Source organism: Acipenser ruthenus, chromosome 57 (assembly GCF_902713425.1).
Source record: "Acipenser ruthenus chromosome 57, fAciRut3.2 maternal haplotype, whole genome shotgun sequence".
Lineage (NCBI taxonomy): Eukaryota > Metazoa > Chordata > Actinopteri > Acipenseriformes > Acipenseridae > Acipenser > Acipenser ruthenus.
Window position 1 is genome coordinate 4,298,179 of NC_081245.1, and position 21,490 is coordinate 4,319,668.

Sequence of the window (21,490 nt, forward strand, 5' to 3'; positions counted from 1 at the left end):
AAAAATAAATATTTACTTATTTTTACATGTTTCAATTAGATACATTTACTCAGCTTTACTTAGTGTATAGTTCAAAGTTATAAGTAGGGCTACTTTTTGGTCTCTTTATAAATGCAATATGGCCCTTCAAGGTGGCTGTTGTTGTGCATATTTATGGAGATATACTATTTATCATTAATACCTCAATATCCTAGGTTATAAAAATATGCTTTTCTGTTTCAATATCAATAAAGCTTAACCGGTCAAATAACTTAGTCACCAAACTAACAGTAAAAGTATGCATATTAGATAGATAGATAGATAGATAAATAGACAGATAGATAGATAGATAGATAGATAGATAGATAGATAGATAGATAGATAGATAATATACAAACATATTAGTTAATATTAATGTATTTTAATATACAGGACGACACCTCCATTATGTGATTAATATAAAAGTAGTGTTTTAGTCCTTTACAAATTTCATATTTGTTATAAAATTATATTTACAATTCATCGATTTTTTAAATATCAAAAGAATTATGAACAAAATAGAAAATAAATATGAGGCTAAGTTATAAAAATATGCCTCCAGTTTCAATATAACGAGGTTAACCAGTCAAATTACTAAGTCACAATAAACTAACCTTAAAAGTGCAATATGTACGTTTACGGATCTCATCAATCATAAATGCTTACTTTAGTACTCATAACAAACTCAACACATGAAAATGATTACATTTATTAAGGCTCACAAAAGTAAGAAGGATATAGACGTTATATATCATGGTATCAGAATTATAAGTACACAAGCAGGAATCAAACATGGAAACACATATTTTCATGAGCACGCTGTCCTCCGTGTGTTTCCGTACACGCACACGCAGGACTCACGCACATTACACACAGTGACGGGGTGAAGCAGCGTCTGTTGTGTGGGTTCGAATGAAGACGCCATTTTTGTTTCAACAAGATCAGTTCGGAAGCAGCTTCAATTGCATTTAGTATGAAGCTGTAATCTAGAGTTACTTCAGAACTTGTAGATAAACTCACTCAATGTTTAAACGGTTCAGACGTTCACATTGTTTTCAAATGCACACAATAGCACCAGTTCAGTTAAAGTCTAATCATCTTTCAATTGTTCAGAGTAGAATTGTTTGTATTTTTAATCTCACAAAGTGTTACTCTGTATTCAATGTTTTTACTTGTGGTTTGCATGTAGATTTTTCTACACAAACACAGTATTTTACTAAATCTTAATGTCTTTCAAATGTAGTACTTATTCTGGAGATGAGGTTCTTGTTGAAAAACAAAGGGTGTAGCGGTGAGGAGTCTTCTTCAGGATGAAGATACGTACGATGCTTGAATGGGTCCCCATTGCAAGCGAAGGCTCAATGGTTACTTCATGGCGAGATGAGTCTGAATCCAAGAGAACGAGTTCATGCATGTTTTGATTTAAATATAGCGCCCAAAGAGGAGTTTACTTTGGTGATCCAATCACTTCCGGGTAAAACAGGAAGCTAATCCCTGACCGAAATCAGTCCTTTCATTGGCTTACAGTTTGCATGACGCTTCCTTTTACACAAGCAATGTGCGACTCTCCTCCATGGAGAGAGAGAGAGAGAGAGAGATAACAGGATTCGTAACATTTATAGAACAAAACTTCATTTTGTGACAGCTAGTTAAATTGATCATATAAGGATAAAAATGTTAAACATGTTATACAATAATTAAAGTAAAATAATGTAAGAATTACTTTCAATTTAAACTTCATTAAAACACAATAAACATTTCAATATATTGGGAAACCACATTCTTTATTAGAATGATTCTAAAACCTATTTAAATCAGGTATGTTATTACTTATTTGTTACGTTTCAATCTGATAGTTTCAGTAAATCTAAAACCCAGAGATTGCTGAACAAGTTAATATTACACCCTCGTAAAGGTTTGTTTATCAATTCACTTTCAAAATAAGGAAATTAGGAATTTCTATTCACTTAAACATTCCATGTTTCATGGTAACAATTCATATAATGGGTAACGTCGTGGCACCTCGTATCCACCAGGTGTCGCACTTCTTAACCCTTTATAGGCATCTCCAGCCTCGCCCCACCCTTTCGTTCACTATAGCTTTCACCTATGTAAGAAATACATAATAATAATAATAATAATAGTCGTACATACCGATCAATCATCTCCTGATCACTCGTTTTATCACCAAACTCCTCAATAATGCGATCCAAGTCATTATTTTATTACTATAACAACTCAAAAAAGCTCTGTAAATGTCCGTGTTCTCTGTGCGGGGACTCACTATCAGCCAACTTGTTTACTTATGACAGCCCCGTTATGTGATACCAGGGCTAATCATCAGATACGCCTTTTTTTTTTTTCGACTTGTCTCGGCTCCTGTCGTTCCCACTCGGCCATTGAATGGTTTTCTTGGCTTTTTCCGGAGAAAAAACGACTAGAAACCCGTTTTTTGCGTTTCAATAATGATGTCGGACCAGGTCCGACAATGGACCACAAAGGGTTAATTAACATCACAGCATCTTAAGCCTCACAGTTTAAGATTTGAAATGTCATTTTACAAAGACCATTCAATTACAACTATGAATTTCTCCCACACAGTATATGTTGAATATACAGACTTCTCAGGGGTTGGAGGCACTCGGCTTTGCCTCGTATCACACAACACTGCGAGGCGTCTGTATATTCAATGGATTGCATACTAACAATGTACTTTATAATGTAACGGCTTCAGATAACTGTTTAATATCAATAAATCTGTATCATCTGTAAACATTCACCATACTAAGAATGTACTTTATAATGTAAAGGCTTTAGAGCAGTGTTTAATATTGAGGGATCTGCGTCGTCTGTAGACATTCACCAGAATTCTCACAGTTTTTATATTAAGCTGCTGTTGAAAAAGACGAATTTCTGAGTGTGGGTGAATGAACACACACTCACATTCTGCCTAAATTTTCACAACGTGCATTTGTGTCTTTTAAGAGAACTGGAAGCATTAAAAGACTTCCCACAGTGAGTGCAGTGATAAGGATTCTCTCCTGTGTGGAATAGCCGGTGCGTTGTCAAGCTGTACATCCATCTGAAACTCTTCCCACAGTCATTACAGTGATGTGGTTTCTCTCCAGTGTGGAGTCGCCGGTGAAGTTTCAAGGTTTGTAACATCCTGAAACTCTTCCCACAATCAGCACAGACATGTTGTTTCTCTCCAGTGTGGATTCGTTGGTGCATTTTTAAGTTGCTTGACTGTCTGAAACTCTTCCCACAGTCATTACAGCGATGTGGTTTCTCTCCTGTGTGAATTAACTGGTGGGTTTTCAGATATGCTAACTGACTGAAACTCTTCCCACATCTACTACATGGATGCAGTTTTTCTCCTGTGTGAATTCTCTGGTGAAGTTTCAGGTTTTGTAAATCTCTGTAACTCTTCCCACACTCAGCACAGACATATGGTTTCTCTCCTGTGTGGGTTCGCTGGTGTCTTTTCAATATGCTTAACTGATTGAAACTCTTCCCACAGTCAGCACAGACATGTGGTTTCTCTCCTGTGTGGATTCGCTGGTGAAGTTTCAGGGTGTGTAACTGAGTAAAACTTTTACCACACTCAGCACAGACATATGGTTTCTCTCCTCTGTGGGTTCGCCTGTGTTTTGTCAAATACCCTGACTGATTGAAACTCTTCCCACAGTCAGTACAGATATAAGGTTTCTCTCCTGTGTGGATTCGCTGGTGTCTTTGCAATGTGCTTGACCCACTGAAACTCTTCCCACAGTCAGCACACACATATTGATTCTCTCCAGTGTGGATTCGCTGGTGTCTTTTCAATGTGCTTGAATGATTGAAACTTTTACCACACTCAGCACAAACATATGGTTTCTCTCCAATGTGAATTCGCTGGTGTTTTGTCAAATAGCCTGACTGATTGAAACTCTTCCCACAGTCAGCACAGACATATGGTTTCTCTCCTGTGTGGATTCGCTGGTGTCTTTTCAAAGCGCTTGACTGACTGAAACTCTTCCCACAGTCTGCACAGACATGTGGTTTCTCTCCAGTATGGACTTGTTGGTGAAGTTTCAGGTTTTGTGAGTGTATGAAGCTCTTCCCACAGTCAGCACAGACATGTGGTTTCTCTCCAGTGTGGATTTGTTGGTGAAGTTTCAGGCTTTGGGAGTGTATGAAACTCTTCCCACAGTCAGCACAGGTATATGGTTTCTCTCCAGTGTGGATTTTCTGGTGTCTTTTCAAAGCGCTTGACAGACTGAACCTCTTCCCACAGTCAACACAGCTAAGAGAGCCCTGCAAGCTGCTTAAGGGGTTATAATTGAGAATAACCTTTTTAATATGGACTGATTCTAGTTCAGGACTCTCCTCTTTGATATGGACTGATTCTAGTACAGGACTCTCCTCTTTAATATGGACTGATTCTAGTACTGGACTCTCCTCTTTGATATGGACTGATTCTAGTACAGGACTCTCCTCTTTAATATGGACTGATTCTAGTACAGGACTCTCCTCTTTAATATGGACTGATTCTAGTACAGGACTCTCCTCTTTAATATGGACTGATTCTAGTACAGGACTCTCCTCTTTAATATGGATAGTCTCCATCATTGAATCTTCTCTTTCACAAGGATAATCCAGTTTTGTCTTCTGAACAAATTCCTAAAGAAAATATAAAATTCAATCTGTTACAATCTCTTTGTTAAATTCTATGAACTTGCCTTATCAACTCCAGACTCCATTCATTACCATGTTCATGAATGTCCTGTACTGAGTGAGATGAAGGAGATTTTCTATAACAAGGAGGAAGGAGAGATGGACCCAAATCACAGAAACAAAGACAGTTCTAAACAGAGAAATATTCAAACATGTATAAAAAGCACCCACACATGTAACCCCTCTCAGCAATGAGCTACTGCTACCACTACTACTACTACTACTAATAATAATAATAATAATAATAATAATAATAATAATAATAATAATAATAATAATAATAATAATAATAATAATAATAATACACCTGTCAGTGACATCTACGTCCCATCACCATGTACAATAATAATAATAATAATAATAATAATAATAATAATAATAATAATAATACTGTAAAGCTTAATGAAGCATTGTAAAGCACAGAGAGGTCTGGTAAAGCATAGGGAAGCATTGTAAAGCACAGAGAGGTCTGGTAAAGCATAGGGAAGCATTGTAAAGCACAGAGAGGTCTGGTAAAGCATAGGGAAGCATTGTAAAACACAGAGAGGTGTGGTAAAGCATAGGGAAGCATTGTAAAGCACAGAGAGGTCTGGTAAAGCATAGGGAGGCATTGTAAAGCACAGAGAGGTCTGGTAAAACATAGGGAAGCTTTGTAAAGCACATAGAGGTCTGGTAAGTGATAGGGAAGCATTGTAAAGCACAGAGAGGTCTGGTAAAGGATATGGAAGCATTGTAAAACACAGCGAGGTCTGGCAAAGCATAGGGAAACATTGTAAAGCACAGAGAGGTCTGGTAAAGCATAGGGAGGCATTGTAAAGCACAGAGAGGTCTGGTAAAGCATAGGGAAGCATCGTAAAGCACAGAGAGGTCTGGTAAAGCATAGGGAAGCATTGTAAAGCACAGAGAGGTGTGGTAAAGCATAGGGAAGCATTGTAAAGCACAGAGAAGTATGGTAAAGCATATTACATAACAAAAGATGATCACTCAATCTCAACTCTCCTGTAGGTATACCTATCGTAAGTATAGCCAATATCCTAAGCCTTGCATATAAAAAAAACACAGTTTACTGCAGCATATATCTTTAGACAAAATATAAGAGTCGGCTAGTTTAACGAGTACAAGATAACTGATCAATATTCCCTCTCGTTCAGGCCAGATAGGAGTTTGTAGACGTGGCAGTCGGGTTCGAGAGCTCACTGTATGGTACCCCGTTTCAGTTTATATATCAGGGGCGTGTAATTCAGATCCCCCGATGCCCGCCCGGGACAACAAGTTTTGCCATCATTCTTTTCCCGTTGGACAAACACTCTTTATTTATTTTTCCTGTGTTTGTTCTGCTGCTAGAAAAACTCTCCGGTAGATCTCTAGAGAGCCCCGCAAGTTTCTGAAAACTCTGACTTGCAGAAGTCTTGCACATACATACAAACATTTAGAACGTGTGTACGTCCCTTCCTATAACTTCTGATTGGCTAGCTGTGGAAAAGGATGATCTTTCATTTAGCAGGAATGGCTAAGCTTTTAAACTTCTTCGTGAACTTAAGATATTATTTACGCCTTTTGTAAATTAGCAAATCAGTCACACTGCTTTCTTAATACATGAACCTGACATTTAAATGCATCAATCTAGTAAAGTTACTAAAAAAAAACATAGTCGCTAAGCATTAGGTTATTAGAAAAAGGGGGGCAGCAGTGTGGAGTAGTGGTTAGGGCTCTGGACTCTTGACCGGAGGGTCGTGGGTTCAATCCCAGGTGGGAGACACTGCTGCTGTACCCTTGAGCAAGGTACTTTACCTAGATTGCTCCAGTAAAAACCCAACTGTATAACTGTATAACTGCTCCACTGGTTCCCGATCACCGCTCGCATCCAGTTCAAGACTCTTGTACTAGCCTACAGATGCCTTGACCAGACTGCACCCAGCTACCTCCAGACCCTCATCTCTCCCTACACCCCCACTCGACCTCTCCGCTCCGCCTGCACTAGAAGACTGGCTGTACCTCCGCTACGCTCCCCTGCCTCCAGAGCCCGCTCCTTCTCCACCCTTGCTCCGCAGTGGTGGAATGACCTTCCTACAGATGTCAGGACTGCCCAGTCCCTGACCACATTCCGGTGCCTCCTTAAGACTCACCTCTTCAAACAGCACCTGTAGAACTCCTCTGTTTGTATCCTGGGACACTATCACCCTTCATTTAAATGTGCTCTATTTTGCTCTTATCTGCCCCCTATTTTACTGCATTTAATCCTGTACTTCAGAATACTGTAATCTGCCAAGTGTTTAACCTGTAGTATTTTGTATTTAATCATATCCTGATGTAACTATCACTATTTAATCATATCCTGATGTAACTATCACTATTTAATCATATCCTGATGTAACTATCACTATTATCTGCTGTATTATTGAATTGTGGTTTGTCACTCTTGAAGAAAAGTTATTGTATTTCTTGCTCTTATTGTATTACTTGTATTGTAACACTTGAAATGTATTCGCTTACGATTGTAAGTCGCCCTGGATAAAGGCGTCTGCTAAGAAATAAATAATAATAATAAATGGATAATTGTATGTAAAAATAATGTTTAAAAAATAATTTAATTGTATGTAAAAAAAATAATGTGATATCTTGTAACAATTGTAAGTCTGCTAAGATTTGTGGTCAAGTGTGTACTTGTTGGGATCCTAAGTTTACTGTTTTATTTCAAGACAAACTTGAAACTTTTTTCTTTCTTTTTCTTGTAAACGCAGTCTGCCATTTACCATATTTTTTTTTTAGATTTTAATGCTACTTTGGAATAAATAAATAAATAATGCTTTTGTACGTGATTTGAACAGAATCGATATTAGTTGCTTATTGTACCTTCACAATCCATTGATTGTGAAACTATTAAAACATGAAGATTGACAAGTATGTTTATAATGCTAGAAATAAAATGCTTATCCATGAGATCATCTGTACAGCATCTTTTTTTCAAATAAAATACAGACTGTCACTCTCATGGCAACGTGTTTATATATTAATGAATAAATGTGTTTTTCACTGCATGGAAAGTATGTTGCCCTACCTAAAAACGATAAATAACAAACAGGTTCGGGTATGAAACCAGGATCACCTGTTAGTGTGTTTTTTATTTTCACGGATTTCACGAGAATTTGTGAAATAAATGTGTGCTGAAGCGGTATTGTACTAAGAGTGCTGTGTTGCAATGCAATATGTAAAGAAATGAAGTGATTTGAGTGGAAGTGGCCGATGAAGGCTGTTGCTGAGCTCTCTGTGGAAACGCATGCTATGCTACGTGGCTTCAGAGATGCAGGAATCAGTGATGCTGTTCACACCCAGGACACTGCCACAGACACTGCAGTGAAAATGAAATCGCAAAGGCAGAGGAAACAACGCTGTACTGTAGTGGAGCTGTCTGATTAAAAAAAAAACTCTGTGGTCAGTGCAAACCTGACTTCTCTTTTTAAACTCAGCACAAACTCTTCCATGTTTTACTGTAGTTGTTCAATCTTAGCACTCTGCGCTCAGTGCAGCTTCAGTATGTGAACATTCATTTCAATAAAAGAACAACGACGAGTTTTGCATGGAAAGAAAAAAACATTTGTAGCCAACATCACTAAAGTAAAACGGGCTTCTGTTCATTTGAAATACCGCGGCTTCAGATCAGGGCTGCTGTGACTTCCGCATAGCAACCGGGAACCGCTGAAAACAAACCGTTCACAAGCGGTGTGACACGCGACCAGTGGACACGGCTAACCGACGTGACTCGAAACATAATAGATACAAACTAAAACGAGGTGTTGTAGGTTTAAAACAACGGCCACACACCCTGCCGGCCGACTTCTGGGTCTATGAACTGACAGACTGACCACCTGTGGAGTTTGTCGATGTGCTCACACATCTCTCTCATCTACACCAGGGAAGTACACTTATTTTAAAATGCTGTTCTATGTTTTGATGTTGCTAGTTGCATGTCTCATGAATATGTAAGACCCCACAAGAAACCCCAGGATTAACTACGGGATGCAGTCTGGGTGTAATGTATCTTCTGCACTGGGGGACCGATCATAAACAATGAATTACAAAAAAAATTACAGTAATTAGGAGGCATAAAAGAATGTCTGATCTATACAAGATTAATAATAATAATAATAATAATAATAATAATAATAATAATAAATACAACTCCACGACACTGTGTTAAAAATATATGTGGTAGCAACTCTTCAATTGATAAAGGAAACCGCGTCTGTTTTGGTTTGTTTTCAGAGGCTCCGAGGTTGCTGTGCAGTTACTGGCTGCGTTCACGAGACGCAGACTTTGCTAAGTTAAAAGTCCGCGCAGCTTCTCAAGAGGTACTGCGCTGGAGCAGCCGCGGATCAAAACAATAGACGAGCGCTGGCTGACAAAGAAGCGTGTAGACAAGCAGATACAATCCTCACTCCATGTGCTACTGATCAAAATACAGTACTGTCTAACAACTGTCTAATATAAACATGTATATGATCTCTTTATAGCTGGGACTGTTTCTACTATACATTTTCTGATCATGCTGTAAATTATGAAGCTGGTGGAGCACAAAGGGATCTTCGATTGCATCCACTTCTTCTGTGATTAGAATTTCTCTCAACACCACCTCCGTTTTGGTTCTGCTCAGAACTGTTCATCTACCAAAGCTGTCCACGCTGCGTCTGCGCAGACCGTGACGTCACGCGCAAACTCCCGTCTGCAATCTAGCTGGCAAAAAAGTGTCGTGAACGCGCTCACTATGTGCGTGCGCGCCAAGTTGCCCGGATGTCCGCGCAAACCTGCAGGCACGCACGCACGCGCTGCTGTTACGCGGCTCACGCAGACAACAGCGCGAGAAAACACCACGCGATTTGAGAAGATGTTCAAACACTGTAGAGTCTGAAGCGGAGCGGAGCGCAACCTGACCCTGGAAATAACATGAGGCGGTGATGCGGGGGAACTGTCCCGAGCAGCGCCGAGGGCTGGAGCGGTTACTTGTTTTTAAAAATGTCAAAATGTTCAGAATTAATAGACTAAAAATGTGGGCCTGGGCCTGTGTGTGTGTGTAGATATACAATTGTTATTTTTGACCACTTTCTTAAAATAGTTTTACATGAAACACGTTGTTTTCAATACAACTAATCAAAGCTAACTGTCGCTACCGGTTAACAAATGGAATTAAATTAATTTATATTTAAAAACTTACTCGTTAATTCAGCCTCTCCAGCCTCCTCTCTCTCCTTCAGGTAACAATATTGTGAGGGACCGAAGCGAAAACAAACCCGCCCCCTCTCTCGCCTGCCATTGGCTGCGGGGTCACTCTGAACCGAGGAATCCTCCGGTGATTGGACGCGCTGGGGCTCTGCTAACCAATAGGGGATCAGCTCTGTATCAGTTTACCGTATAATCGTGAAAACAGGCGCATTTTTATACTCGAGTACCGTTCACTATATAAATAATAATAATATGCGATGATTTATGAAAACAGGAGATTAATTTATATATTTAATAAAGTACACAAATAATTGTTTTATTAATTATATAAAAAAATGATAAAAGTTACCAGCTGATCACTCAGTTAATAAAATGACAAGGAAATGTTGGTTAACTTATTATTATTTATTTCTTAGCAGACGTCCTTATCCAGAGTGACTTACAATTGTTACAAGATATACATTATTTTCCATGCAATTGCATTATTTTTTACACACAATTACCCATTTATACAGTTGGGTTTTTACTGGAGCAATCTAGGTAAAGTACCTTGCTCAAGGGTACAGCAGCAGTATCCCCCACCTGGGATTGAACCCACGACCCTCCGGTCAAGAGTCCAGAGCCCAAACCACTACTCCACACTGCTGCCCCATTTATAAAATAGCTAGTTCATTTATAAAGTTGCAAATGGCAAATACTATTTTGTATCTATCATGTACGATGCAAATACCTGAGTTCATACACCTCATTTAAACTGGAGTTTTATCTTTCCAGATACCGTTTGGAGACCGAATAATCTCTCTACCATTGAAATTAATGTAAAACGTCTCCCTGCTATTCTCACGTCTCCCAGTAGATGGCGCGAGGCCTCCACGCAAGTACTGGCTGCAGGATAACGACACAGCGCCGGTGTAAAACATCTGTGTGCAGTTTCACAGTCAATACGATTGCATGGCTGCATGTTTAATACATTGTTCCACTAGACTTCAGTTTAACAGTATTTTTGCTTCAGTCTAATCAATCGTGGGAAACCACTGACTCTACAATTGGATAAGAGCTTCTACAGAAACTACAATATTATTCCTGAGTGAATGTTTGCTACATTCTACCAGAGTTCAGCTTTCTGTGCAGAACTAGTTCATCAGAAACTAGACAGATGACTTTCCAGTTAGTTTACATTCCCCATTCTAGTTCCAGGCAGGCAGAACATTGCTTAAATTACTGGCTTTATTGTATTCTAAACTCTTTTCAGAATGTAGTAAACTAACACAGACACCAAGAAGTAGTTCTCATAACAGGCAAAAAGAAACTCAACACATGAAAATGATTACATTTATTAAGACTCACAAAACTAATAAGAATATAGAAGTTAGAAATCAAGGTATCAGAATTATAAGTATAGCAGGAATCAAACACTGAAACACAGATTTCCATGCGCACGCTGTCTTCCGTGTTTCCGTACACACACACGCAGGATTCACGCACATTACACACAGTGACGGGGTGAAGCAGCATCTGTTGTATGGGTTCGAATGAAGGCAGCATTTTTGTTTCAACAAGTTCAGTTGGGAAGCAGCTTCAATTGCATTTAGTATGAAGTTGTAATATAGAGTTACTTCAGAACTTGTAGATAAACTCAATCAATGTTTAAATGGTTCAGACATTCACATTGTTTTCAAATACAGACAATAGCATCAGCTCAGTTAAAGTCTTATCTTCTTTCAATTGTTCAGAGTAGAATTGTTTGTATTTTTAATCTCACAAAGTGTTACTCTGTATTCAATGTTTTTACTTCCGGTTTGCATGTAGATTTTTCTACACACAGTATTTTACTGAATCTTAATGTCTTTCAAATGTAGTACTTATTCTGGAGATGTGGTTCTTGTTGAAAAACAAAGGGTGTAGCGGCGAGGAGTCTTCTTCAGGATGAAGATACGTACGATGCTTGAATGGGTACCCATTGCAAGCGAAGGCTCAATGGTTACTTCATGGCGAGATGAGTCTGAATCCAAGAGAACGAGTTCATGCGTGTTTTGATTTAAATATAGCGCCCAAAGAGGAGTTTACTTTGGTGATCCAATCACTTCCGGGTAAAACAGGAAGCTAATCCCTGACCGAAATCAGTCCTTTCATTGGCTTACAAAGTTTGAATGACACTTCCTTTTACACAAGCAATGTGCGTCATTAAAACAGGGAGCGACCCTCCTCCATAGAGAGAGACAGAGATAACAGGATTCGAAACAAGTATAGAACAAAACTTAATTTTGTGACAGCTAGTTAAATTGATCATAGAAGGATAAAAATGTTAAACATGTTATACAATAAGTAAAGTAAAATAATGTATGAATTACTTTCAATTTAAACATAATTAAAACACAATCAACATTTCAATATATTGGGAAACCATAACAATTGTTATTAAAATGATTCTAAAACCCATTTAAATCACTGAGGTTTGTACTTATTTGTTACGTTTCAATCTGACAGTTTCAGTAAATCTAAAACCTTGAGACTGTTACACAAGTTAATATTACACCCTCGTAAAGGTTTGTTTATCAATTAACTTTTAGAATAAGGAAATTAGGAATTTCTATTCACTTAAAACATTCCATGTTTCATGGTAACAATTCATATAATATTCAAAGTCATGGCACCTCGTATCCACAAGGTGTCGCACTTCTTAACCCTTTATAGGAAGAAAGTTGTATATTGGCTTTCAGACAGACTTTCTTAATTAACAGATAAGGTTCAGCTCTCTTTGTTTAGACCAGACTGGCAGGTAATCTGAACTGAATCCAATTTAAATCTTTACGACCCTCTGTTACTAATATCCAGTCCTTTGAAGCAGATCTTGAATGTTATGGGAGAAGGGTGGTGGAAGACACACTTAATTAACATCACAGCATCTTAAGCCTCATAGTTTAAGATTTGAAATGTCATTTTACAAAGACCATTCAATTACAACTATGAATTTCTCCCACACCGTATGCGTTGAATATACAGACTTCTCAGGGTTGGAGGCACTCGGCTTCACCTCGTAACACACAACGCTCCGAGGCGTCTGTATATTCAATGGATTGCAAACTAAGAATGTACTTTATAATGTAACGGCTTCAGAGCACTGTGTTTAATATTGATAAATCTGTATCATCCGTAGACATTCACCAGAGTTCTCACAGTTTTTATATTAAGCTGCTGTTTAAAAAGACTGGAATTTCTGAGTGTGGGTGAATGAACACACACTCACATTCTGACTAAACTTTCACAGCTTGCATTTGTGTCTTTCAAGAGAACTGGAAGCATTAAAAGACTTCCCACAGTGAGAGCAGTGATAAGGATTCACTCCTGTGTGGAATCGCTGGTGCATTGTCAAGCTGTACATCCATCTGAAAGTCTTCCCACAATCATTACAGTGATGTGGTTCCTCTCCTGTGTGGATTCGCTGGTGAATTTTCAGGGTTTGTAACATCCTGAAACTCTTCCCACAATCAGCACAGACATGTTGTTTCTCTCCAGTGTGGGTTCGCTGGTGTCTTTTCAATTTGCTTGACTGTCTGAAAGTCTTCCCACAGTCAGCACAGACATGTGGTTTCTCTCCTGTGTGGATTCGCTGGTGAAGTTTCAGGGTGTGTAACTGAGTGAAACTTTTACCACACTCAGCACAGACATATGGTTTCTCTCCTTTGTGGGTTCGCCGGTGTCTTGTCAAATAGCCTGACTGATTGAAACTCTTCCCACAGTCAGTACAGACATATGGTTTGTCTACTGTGTGGATTCGCTGGTGTCTTTGCAATGTGCCTGACCCACTGAAACTCTTCCCACAGTCAGCACAGACATATTGATTTTCTCCAGTGTGGATTCGTTGGTGTATTTTCAAATAGCCTGACTGATTGAAACTCTTCCCACAGTCAGCACAGACATATGGTTTCTCTCCTGTGTGGATTTGCTGGTGTCTTTTCAAAACGCTTGACTGACTGAAACTCTTCCCACAGTCAGCACAGACATGTGGTTTATAGCCACTGTGGATTTGTTGGTGAAGTTTCAGATTTTGTGACAGTATGAAACTCTTTCCACAGTCAGCACAGACATGTGGTTTCTCTCCAGTGTGGATTTGTTGGTGACGTTTCAGGCTTTGTGACTGTCTGAAACTCTTCCCACAGTCATTACAGTGATGTGGCTTCTCTCTTGTGTGGGTTTTCTGGTGTCTTTTCAAAGCGCTTGACAGACTGAACCTCTTCCCACAGTCACCACAGATAAGAGAGCCCTGCAAGCTGCTTAAGGGTTTATAATTGAGAATAACCCTTTTAATATGGACTGATTCTAGTACAGGACTCTCCTCTTTCATATGGACTGATTCTAGTGCAGGACTCTCCTCTTTAATATGGACTGATTCTAGTACAGGACTCTCCTCTTTAATATGGACTGATTCTAGTACAGGACTCTCCTCTTTAATATGGACTGATTCTAGTTCAGGACTCTCCTCTTTAATATGGACTGATTCTAGCACAGGACTCTCCTCTTTAATATGGACTGATTCTAGTTCAGGACTCTCCTCTTTAATATGGACTGATTCTAGTACAGGACTCTCCTGTTTAATATGGACTGATTCTAGTACAGGACTCTCCTCTTTAATATGGACTGATTCTAGTGCAGGACTCTCCTCTTTAATATGAACTGATTCTATTGCAGGACTCTCCTCTTTAATATGGACTGATTCTAGTGCAGGACTCTCCTCTTTAATATGGACTGATTCTAGTGCAGGACTCTCCTCCTTAATATGGACTGATTCTAGTACAGGACTCTCCTGTTTAACATGGGCAGTCTCCATCATTGAATCTTCTCTTTCACAAGGATAATCCAGTTTTGTCTTCTGAACAAATTCCTAAAGAAAATATAAAATTCAATTTGTTACAATCTCTTTGTTAAATTCTATGAACTTGCCTTATCAACTCCAGACTCCATTCATTACCATGTTCATGAATGTCCTGTACTGAGTGAGATGAAGGAGATTTTCTATAACAAGGAGGAAGGAGAGATGGGCCAAAATCACAGAAACAAAGACAGTTCTAAACAGAGAAATATTCAAACATGTATAAAAAGCACCCACACATGTAACCCCTCTCAGCAATGAGCTACTGCTACCACTACTACTACTACTACTAATAATAATAATAATAATAATAGTAATAATACACCTGTCAGTGACATCCACGTCCTATCACCATGTACAATAATAATAATAATAATAATAATAATAATAATAATAATAATAATAATAATAATAATAATAATCCTGTAATCCATAACGAAGCATTATAAAGCACAGAGAGGTCTGGTAAAGCATAGGGAAGCATTGTAAAGCACAGAGAGGTCTGGTAAAGCATAGGGAAGCATTGTAAAGCACAGAGAGGTCTGGTAAAGCATAGGGAAGCATTGTAAAGCACAGAGAGGTCTGGTAAAGCATAGGGAAGCATTGTAAAACACAGAGAGGTCTGGTAAAGCATAGGGAAGCATTGTAAAGCACAGAGAGGTCTGGTAAAGCATATTACATAACAAACAATGATCACTCAATCTCAACTCTCCTATAGGTATACCTATCGTAAGTATAGCCAATATCCTAAGCCTTGCATATAAAAAAAACACAGTTTACTGCAGCATATATCTTTAGACAAAATATAAGAGTCGGCTAGTTTAACGAGTACAAGATAACTGATCAATATTCCCTCTCGTTCAGGCCAGATAGGAGTTTGTAGACGTGGCAGTCGGGTTCGAGAGCTCACTGTATGGTGCCCCGTTTCAGTTTATATATCAGGGGCGTGTAATTCAGATCCCCCGATGCCCGCCCGGGACAACAAGTTTTGCCATCATTCTTTTCCCGTTGGACAAATACTCTTTATTTATTTTTCCTGTGTTTGTTCTGCTGCTAGAAAAACACTCTGGTAGATCTCTAGAGAGCCCCGCAGGTTTCTGAAAACTCTGACTTGCAGAAGTCTAGCACATACATACAAACATTTAGAACGTGTGTACCTCCCATCCTCTAACTTCTGATTGGCTAGCTGTGGAAAAGGATGATCTTTCATTTAGCAGGAATGGCTAAGCTTTTAAACTTCTTCGTGAACTTAAGATATTATTTACGCCTTTTGTAAATTAGCAAATCAGTCACACTGCTTTCTTAATACATGAACCTGACATTTAAATGCATCAATCTAGTAAAGTTATTTAAAAAAAAAACATAGCCGCTAAGCATTAGGTTATTAGAAAAAGGGGGACAGCTGTGTGGAGTAGTGGTTAGGGCTCTGGACTCTTGACCGGAGGGTCGTGGGTTCAATCCCAGGTGGGAGACACTGCTGCTGTACCCTTGAGCAAGGTACTTTACCTAGATTGCTCCAGTAAAAACCCAACTGTATAACTGTATAACTGCTCCACTGGCTCCCGATCACCGCTCGCATCCAGTTCAAGACTCTTGTACTAGCCTACAGATGCCTTGACCAGACTGCACCCAGCTACCTCCAGACCCTCATCTCTCCCTACACCCCCACTCGACCTCTCCGCTCCGCCTGCACTAGAAGACTGGCTGTACCTCCGCTACGCTCCCCTGCCTCCAGAGCCCGCTCCTTCTCCACCCTTGCTCCGCAGTGGTGGAATGACCTTCCTACAGATGTCAGGACTGCCCAGTCCCTGACCACATTCCGGTGCCTCCTTAAGACTCACCTCTTCAAACAGCACCTGTAGAACTCCTTTGTTTGTATCCTGGGACACTATCACCCTTCATTTAAATGTGCTCTATTTTGCTCTTATCTGCCCCCTATTTTACTGCATTTAATTCTGTACTTCAGAATACTGTAATCTGCCAAGTGTTTAACCTGTAGTATTTTGTATTTAATCATATCCTGATGTAACTATCACTATTATCTGCTGTATTATTGAATTGTGGTTTGTCACACTTGAAGAAAAGTTATTGTATTTCTTGCTCTTATTGTATTACTTGTATTGTAACACTTGAAATGTATTTGCTTACGATTGTAAGTCGCCCTGGATAAAGGCGTCTGCTAAGAAATAAATAATAATAATAAATGGATAATTGTGTGTAAAAATAATGTGTAAAAAATAATTTAATTGTATGTACAAAAAATAATGTGATATCTTGTAACAATTGTAAGTCTGCTAAGATTTGTGGTCAAGTGAGTACTTGTTGGGATCCTAAGTTTACTGTTTTATTTCAAGACAAACTTGAAACTTTTTTCTTTCTTTTTCTTGTAAACGCAGTCTGCCATTTACCATATTTTTTTTTTAGATTTTAATGCTACTTTGGAATAAATAAATAAATAATGCTTTTGTACGTGATTTGAACAGAATCGATATTAGTTGCTTATTGTACCTTCACAATCCATTGATTGTGAAACTGTTAAAACATGAAGATTGACAAGTATGTTTATAATGCTAGAAATAAAATGCTTATACATGAGATCATCTGTACAGCATCTTTTTAAAATAAAATACAGGCTGTCACTCTCATGGCAACGTGTTTATGTATTAATGAAAGAATGTGTTTTTCACTGCATGGAAAGAATGTTGCCCTACCTAAAAATGTCTTCTGCAGTGACTTAGAAGACCGATCTGAAACCCGGCATATACAATGAATTCAGGAAACGATATTTGCATTGCACAATTAATTAATATGGGACAGACTAAAACGAATGACAAAACCCAGTGTCCACTGACTATAATGGGGAATGAAATGCCCATTGACTATAATGGGGAATGAAATGTCTATTGACTATAATGGGGAATGAAATGCCCATTGACTATAATGGGGAATGAAATTCCCATTGACTATAATGGGGAATGGAATGCCCATTGACTATAATGGGGAATGAAATGCCCATTGACTATAATGGGGAATGAAATGCCCATTGACTATAATGGGGAATGAAATGCCCATTGACTATAATGGGGAAATGAAATTCCCATTGACTATAATGGGGAATGAAATGCCCATTGACTATAATGGGGAATGAAATGCCCATTGACTATAATGGGGAAATGAAATGCCCATTGACTATAATGGAGAATGAAATGCCCATTGACTATAATGGGGAATGAAATGCCCATTGACTATAATGGGGAAATGAAATTCCCATTGACTATAATGGGGAATGAAATGCCCATTGACTATAATGGGGAATGAAATGCCCATTGACTATAATGGGGAAATGAAATGCCCATTGACTATAATGGAGAATGAAATGCCCATTGACTATAATGGGGAATGAAATGCCCATTGACTATAATGGAGAATGAAATACCCACTGACTAGAAGATTGACAGCCTATATCCCAAACAGGAATCTTCAAATCCCGAATATTGTTTCTTGAAAATAAACCCATGTACAAAATAAAAGTGGAATTTTATTTTATTTATTTATTTCTTAGCAGACGCCCTTATCCAGGGCGACTTACAATTGTTACAAGATATCACATTATTTTTACATACAATTCCCCATTTATACAGTTGGGTTTTTACTGGAGCAATCTAGGTAAAGTACCTTGCTCAAGGGTACAGCAGCAGTGTCCCCTACTAGGGATTGAACCCACGACCCTCCGGTCAAGAGTCCAGAGCCCTGACCACTACTCCACACTGCATGACATGGAATGACAGGCTGGGAATATCACATGCATGTTTTTTGTAAAAAGATAATTTATAGGGTAATTCTGTGTCAAATGAAATATAATGTCACCCACACATCTCAGATTTGTTATTAGCTTTTAAAAGCACTGTGGGTGTTTTTTCACTTCATCGGCTGACCCACCCCTTTTATTTGTTTTTATTTGGGTGTGTACCTGTTAAACCAGGAACCTGTGTGATTTCGTCTGGTTTCACGGACCGTCATTACCACTAATCGTGGACTACCTAACATCAATGCAGGTAAACCGGTACAGAGTACTAAAAAATGCATGGAGTAAATTAATGCATAATGATCTTACTACTAAAATTAATCTTCACGCTGCTAATGTCTTACAATGTTGTGCTTATTATTATTACTATTATTATTATTATTATTATTATTATTATTATTATTATTATTATTATTATTATTATTATTATTAATATTATTATTATTATTATTATTTTAAGTATAAGTTATAATTGTGTATTACTTTAATTTATACTGTAAGTATAAGTATGTTACCATTAATAAAATGTTCGCTGCAGGTGGTCCTTGAGTCTGGTGGACTCCATTTAGACTCTTCTTCATGCTGCCGATGAAAGCAGAAAGCCACTTTTCCCTTCTATCTGGACTTAAACGCTGCTTCGGAAGTTCAAAAAATGACAGCCGCTTGTCTTTCATGTCGTCGTGGTTGTGGCATCCAACAACCACACAACTCCTCGACACTGTGTTAAAAATATATGTGCTTGCAACTCTTCAATTGATAAAGGAAACCGCGTCTGTTTTGGTTTGTTTTCAGAGGCTCCGAGGTTGCTGTGCAGTTACTGGCTGCGTTCACGATACGCAGACTTTGCTAAGTTAAAAGTCCGCGCAGCTTCTCAAGAGGTACTGCGCTGGAGCAGCCACGGATCAAAACAATAGACGACCGCTGGCTGACAAAGAAGCGTGTAGACAACCAGATACAATCCTCACTCCATGTGCTACTGCCACCGAGTCAGGGGGTGTGAATCACCTTCCAATCAGGTCATTAATTATCTTATGAATGATTTGTAATACAAATTAAAATGATTTGACTCTTTTTCCACACAGTTATTATACTTTTCAAATATTCAGATATTTATTCTAAAGGTTTAAACATGTATAATAATGCTAAACGGTTGAAATGAACCTGAAACCGCTCTGTTATTTTCAGCAGGTGTAATTGGTTATTGATGAAAGGCTCTCAGGGACAGGGAATAACCTACTTTGAATTAAGGAGAATAAACCAGCTTTAATAACAGGTAGTTGAAGTGAGATATGTGATCATATGTGCAAGTATTTGAACTATTTTTTGTCCCAGATCAAAATACAGTACTGTCTAACAACTGTCTAATATAAACATTTATATGATCTCTTTATAGCAGGGACTGGAGTAGTGGTCAGGGCTCTGGACTCTTGACCGGAGGGTCGTGGGTTCAATCCCAAGTGGGGGACACTGCTGCTGTACCCCTGAGCAAGGTACTTTACCCAGATTGCTCCAGTAAAAACCCAGCTGTATAAATGGATAATTGTGTGTAAAAATAATGTGATATCTTGTAACAATTGTAACTCGCCCTGGATAAGGGCGTCTGCTAAGAAATGAATAATAATAATAATAATAATAATAATAATACTACACATTTTCTAATCATGCTGTAAATTATGAAGCTGGTGGAGCACAAAGGGATCTTCGATTGCATCCACTTCTGTGATTAGAATTTCTCTCAACACCACCTCCGTTTTGGTTCTGCTCAGAACTGTTGTTCATCTACCAAAGCTGTCCACGCTGCGTCTGCGCAGACCGTGACGTCACGCGCAAACTCCCGTCTGCAATCTAGCTGGCAAAAAAGTGTCGTGAACGCGCCCCCTATGTGCGTGCGCGCAAATGTTGCCCGGATGTCCGCGCAAACCTGCAGGCACGCACCCACGCGCTGCTGTTACGCGACTCACGCAGACAACAGCGCGAGAAAACAACACGCGATTTGAGAACATGTTCAAACACTGTAGAGTCTGAAGCGGAGCGGAGCGCAACCTGACCCTGGAAATAACATGAGGCGGTGATGCGGGGGAACTGTCCCGAGCAGCGCCGAGGGCTGGAGCGGTTACTTGTTTTTAAAAATGTCAAAATGTTCCGAATGAATTGACCAGAAACGCGGGTCTGGGCCTGTGTGTGTGTGTAGATATACAATTGTTATTTTTGACCACTTTCTTAAAATAGTTTTACATGAAACACGTTGTTTTCAATACAACTAATCAAAGCTAAGCGTACCGGTTAACAAATGGAATCAAATTAATTCATATTTAAAAACTTACTCGTTAATTCAGTCACTCCAGCCTCCTCTCTCTCCTTCAGGGAAAAATATTGTGAGGGACCGAAGCGAAAACAAACCCGCCCCCTCTCTCGCCTGCCATTGGCTGTGGGGTCACTCTGAACCGAGGAATCCTCCGGTGATTGGCTCTCGTAACCAATGAGGGATCAGCTCTGTGGCAGTTTACCGTATAATCAAGACAACAGGCGCATTTTATACTCGGGTACCGTTCAGTTTATTATTATTATTATTATTATTATTAATATGTGGTGATGTATATGAAAATAGGAGATTATCGTTGTATTGATTATATAGAAAATTGATAAAAGTTACCAGCTGATCTGTCAGTTTATAAAATGGCAAGGAAATGCCGGTTCATTTGTAAAGTTACAAATTGCTAATAATACCTTTTATAACTTATGTATAACACACACACACACACACACACACACACACACACACACACGAGTTACTACACTCATTTCAACTGGATACCGTTTGGAGATTTAATAATCTCTCTCCCATTGAAATGAATAACACACCT

The 21,490-nt window shown here is 38.8% G+C and overlaps 1 protein-coding gene across 2 annotated transcripts; it reads right to left on the reverse strand.

The window, feature by feature from the left end:
- Window positions 1-711: 711 nt before the first annotated feature.
- Window positions 712-21,042, reverse strand: LOC131696751 (zinc finger protein OZF-like). 2 transcript variants are annotated; one of them, XM_059017726.1, is made up of 2 exons: window positions 9,944-10,003; window positions 712-4,680 (listed from the first exon to the last, which is right to left on the reverse strand). In XM_059017726.1, the coding sequence occupies exon 2, from the start codon at window positions 4,627-4,629 to the stop codon at window positions 2,977-2,979; it is 1,653 nt and encodes a 550-aa protein (XP_058873709.1). In that variant the 5' UTR covers window positions 4,630-4,680; window positions 9,944-10,003; the 3' UTR covers window positions 712-2,976. The 2 variants fall into 2 exon arrangements, with proteins under 2 accessions (XP_058873709.1, XP_058873710.1); XM_059017727.1 differs by lacking the exons at window positions 712-4,680; window positions 9,944-10,003 and adding exons at window positions 11,270-14,833; window positions 20,951-21,042.
- Window positions 21,043-21,490: the final 448 nt, after the last annotated feature.

What these genes read in the sequence shown, in the direction of transcription:
- LOC131696751 (XM_059017726.1), bottom strand. Translation starts at nt 4,629, where the DNA reads ATGATGGAGACTATCCATATTAAAGAGGAGAGTCCTGTACTAGAATCA.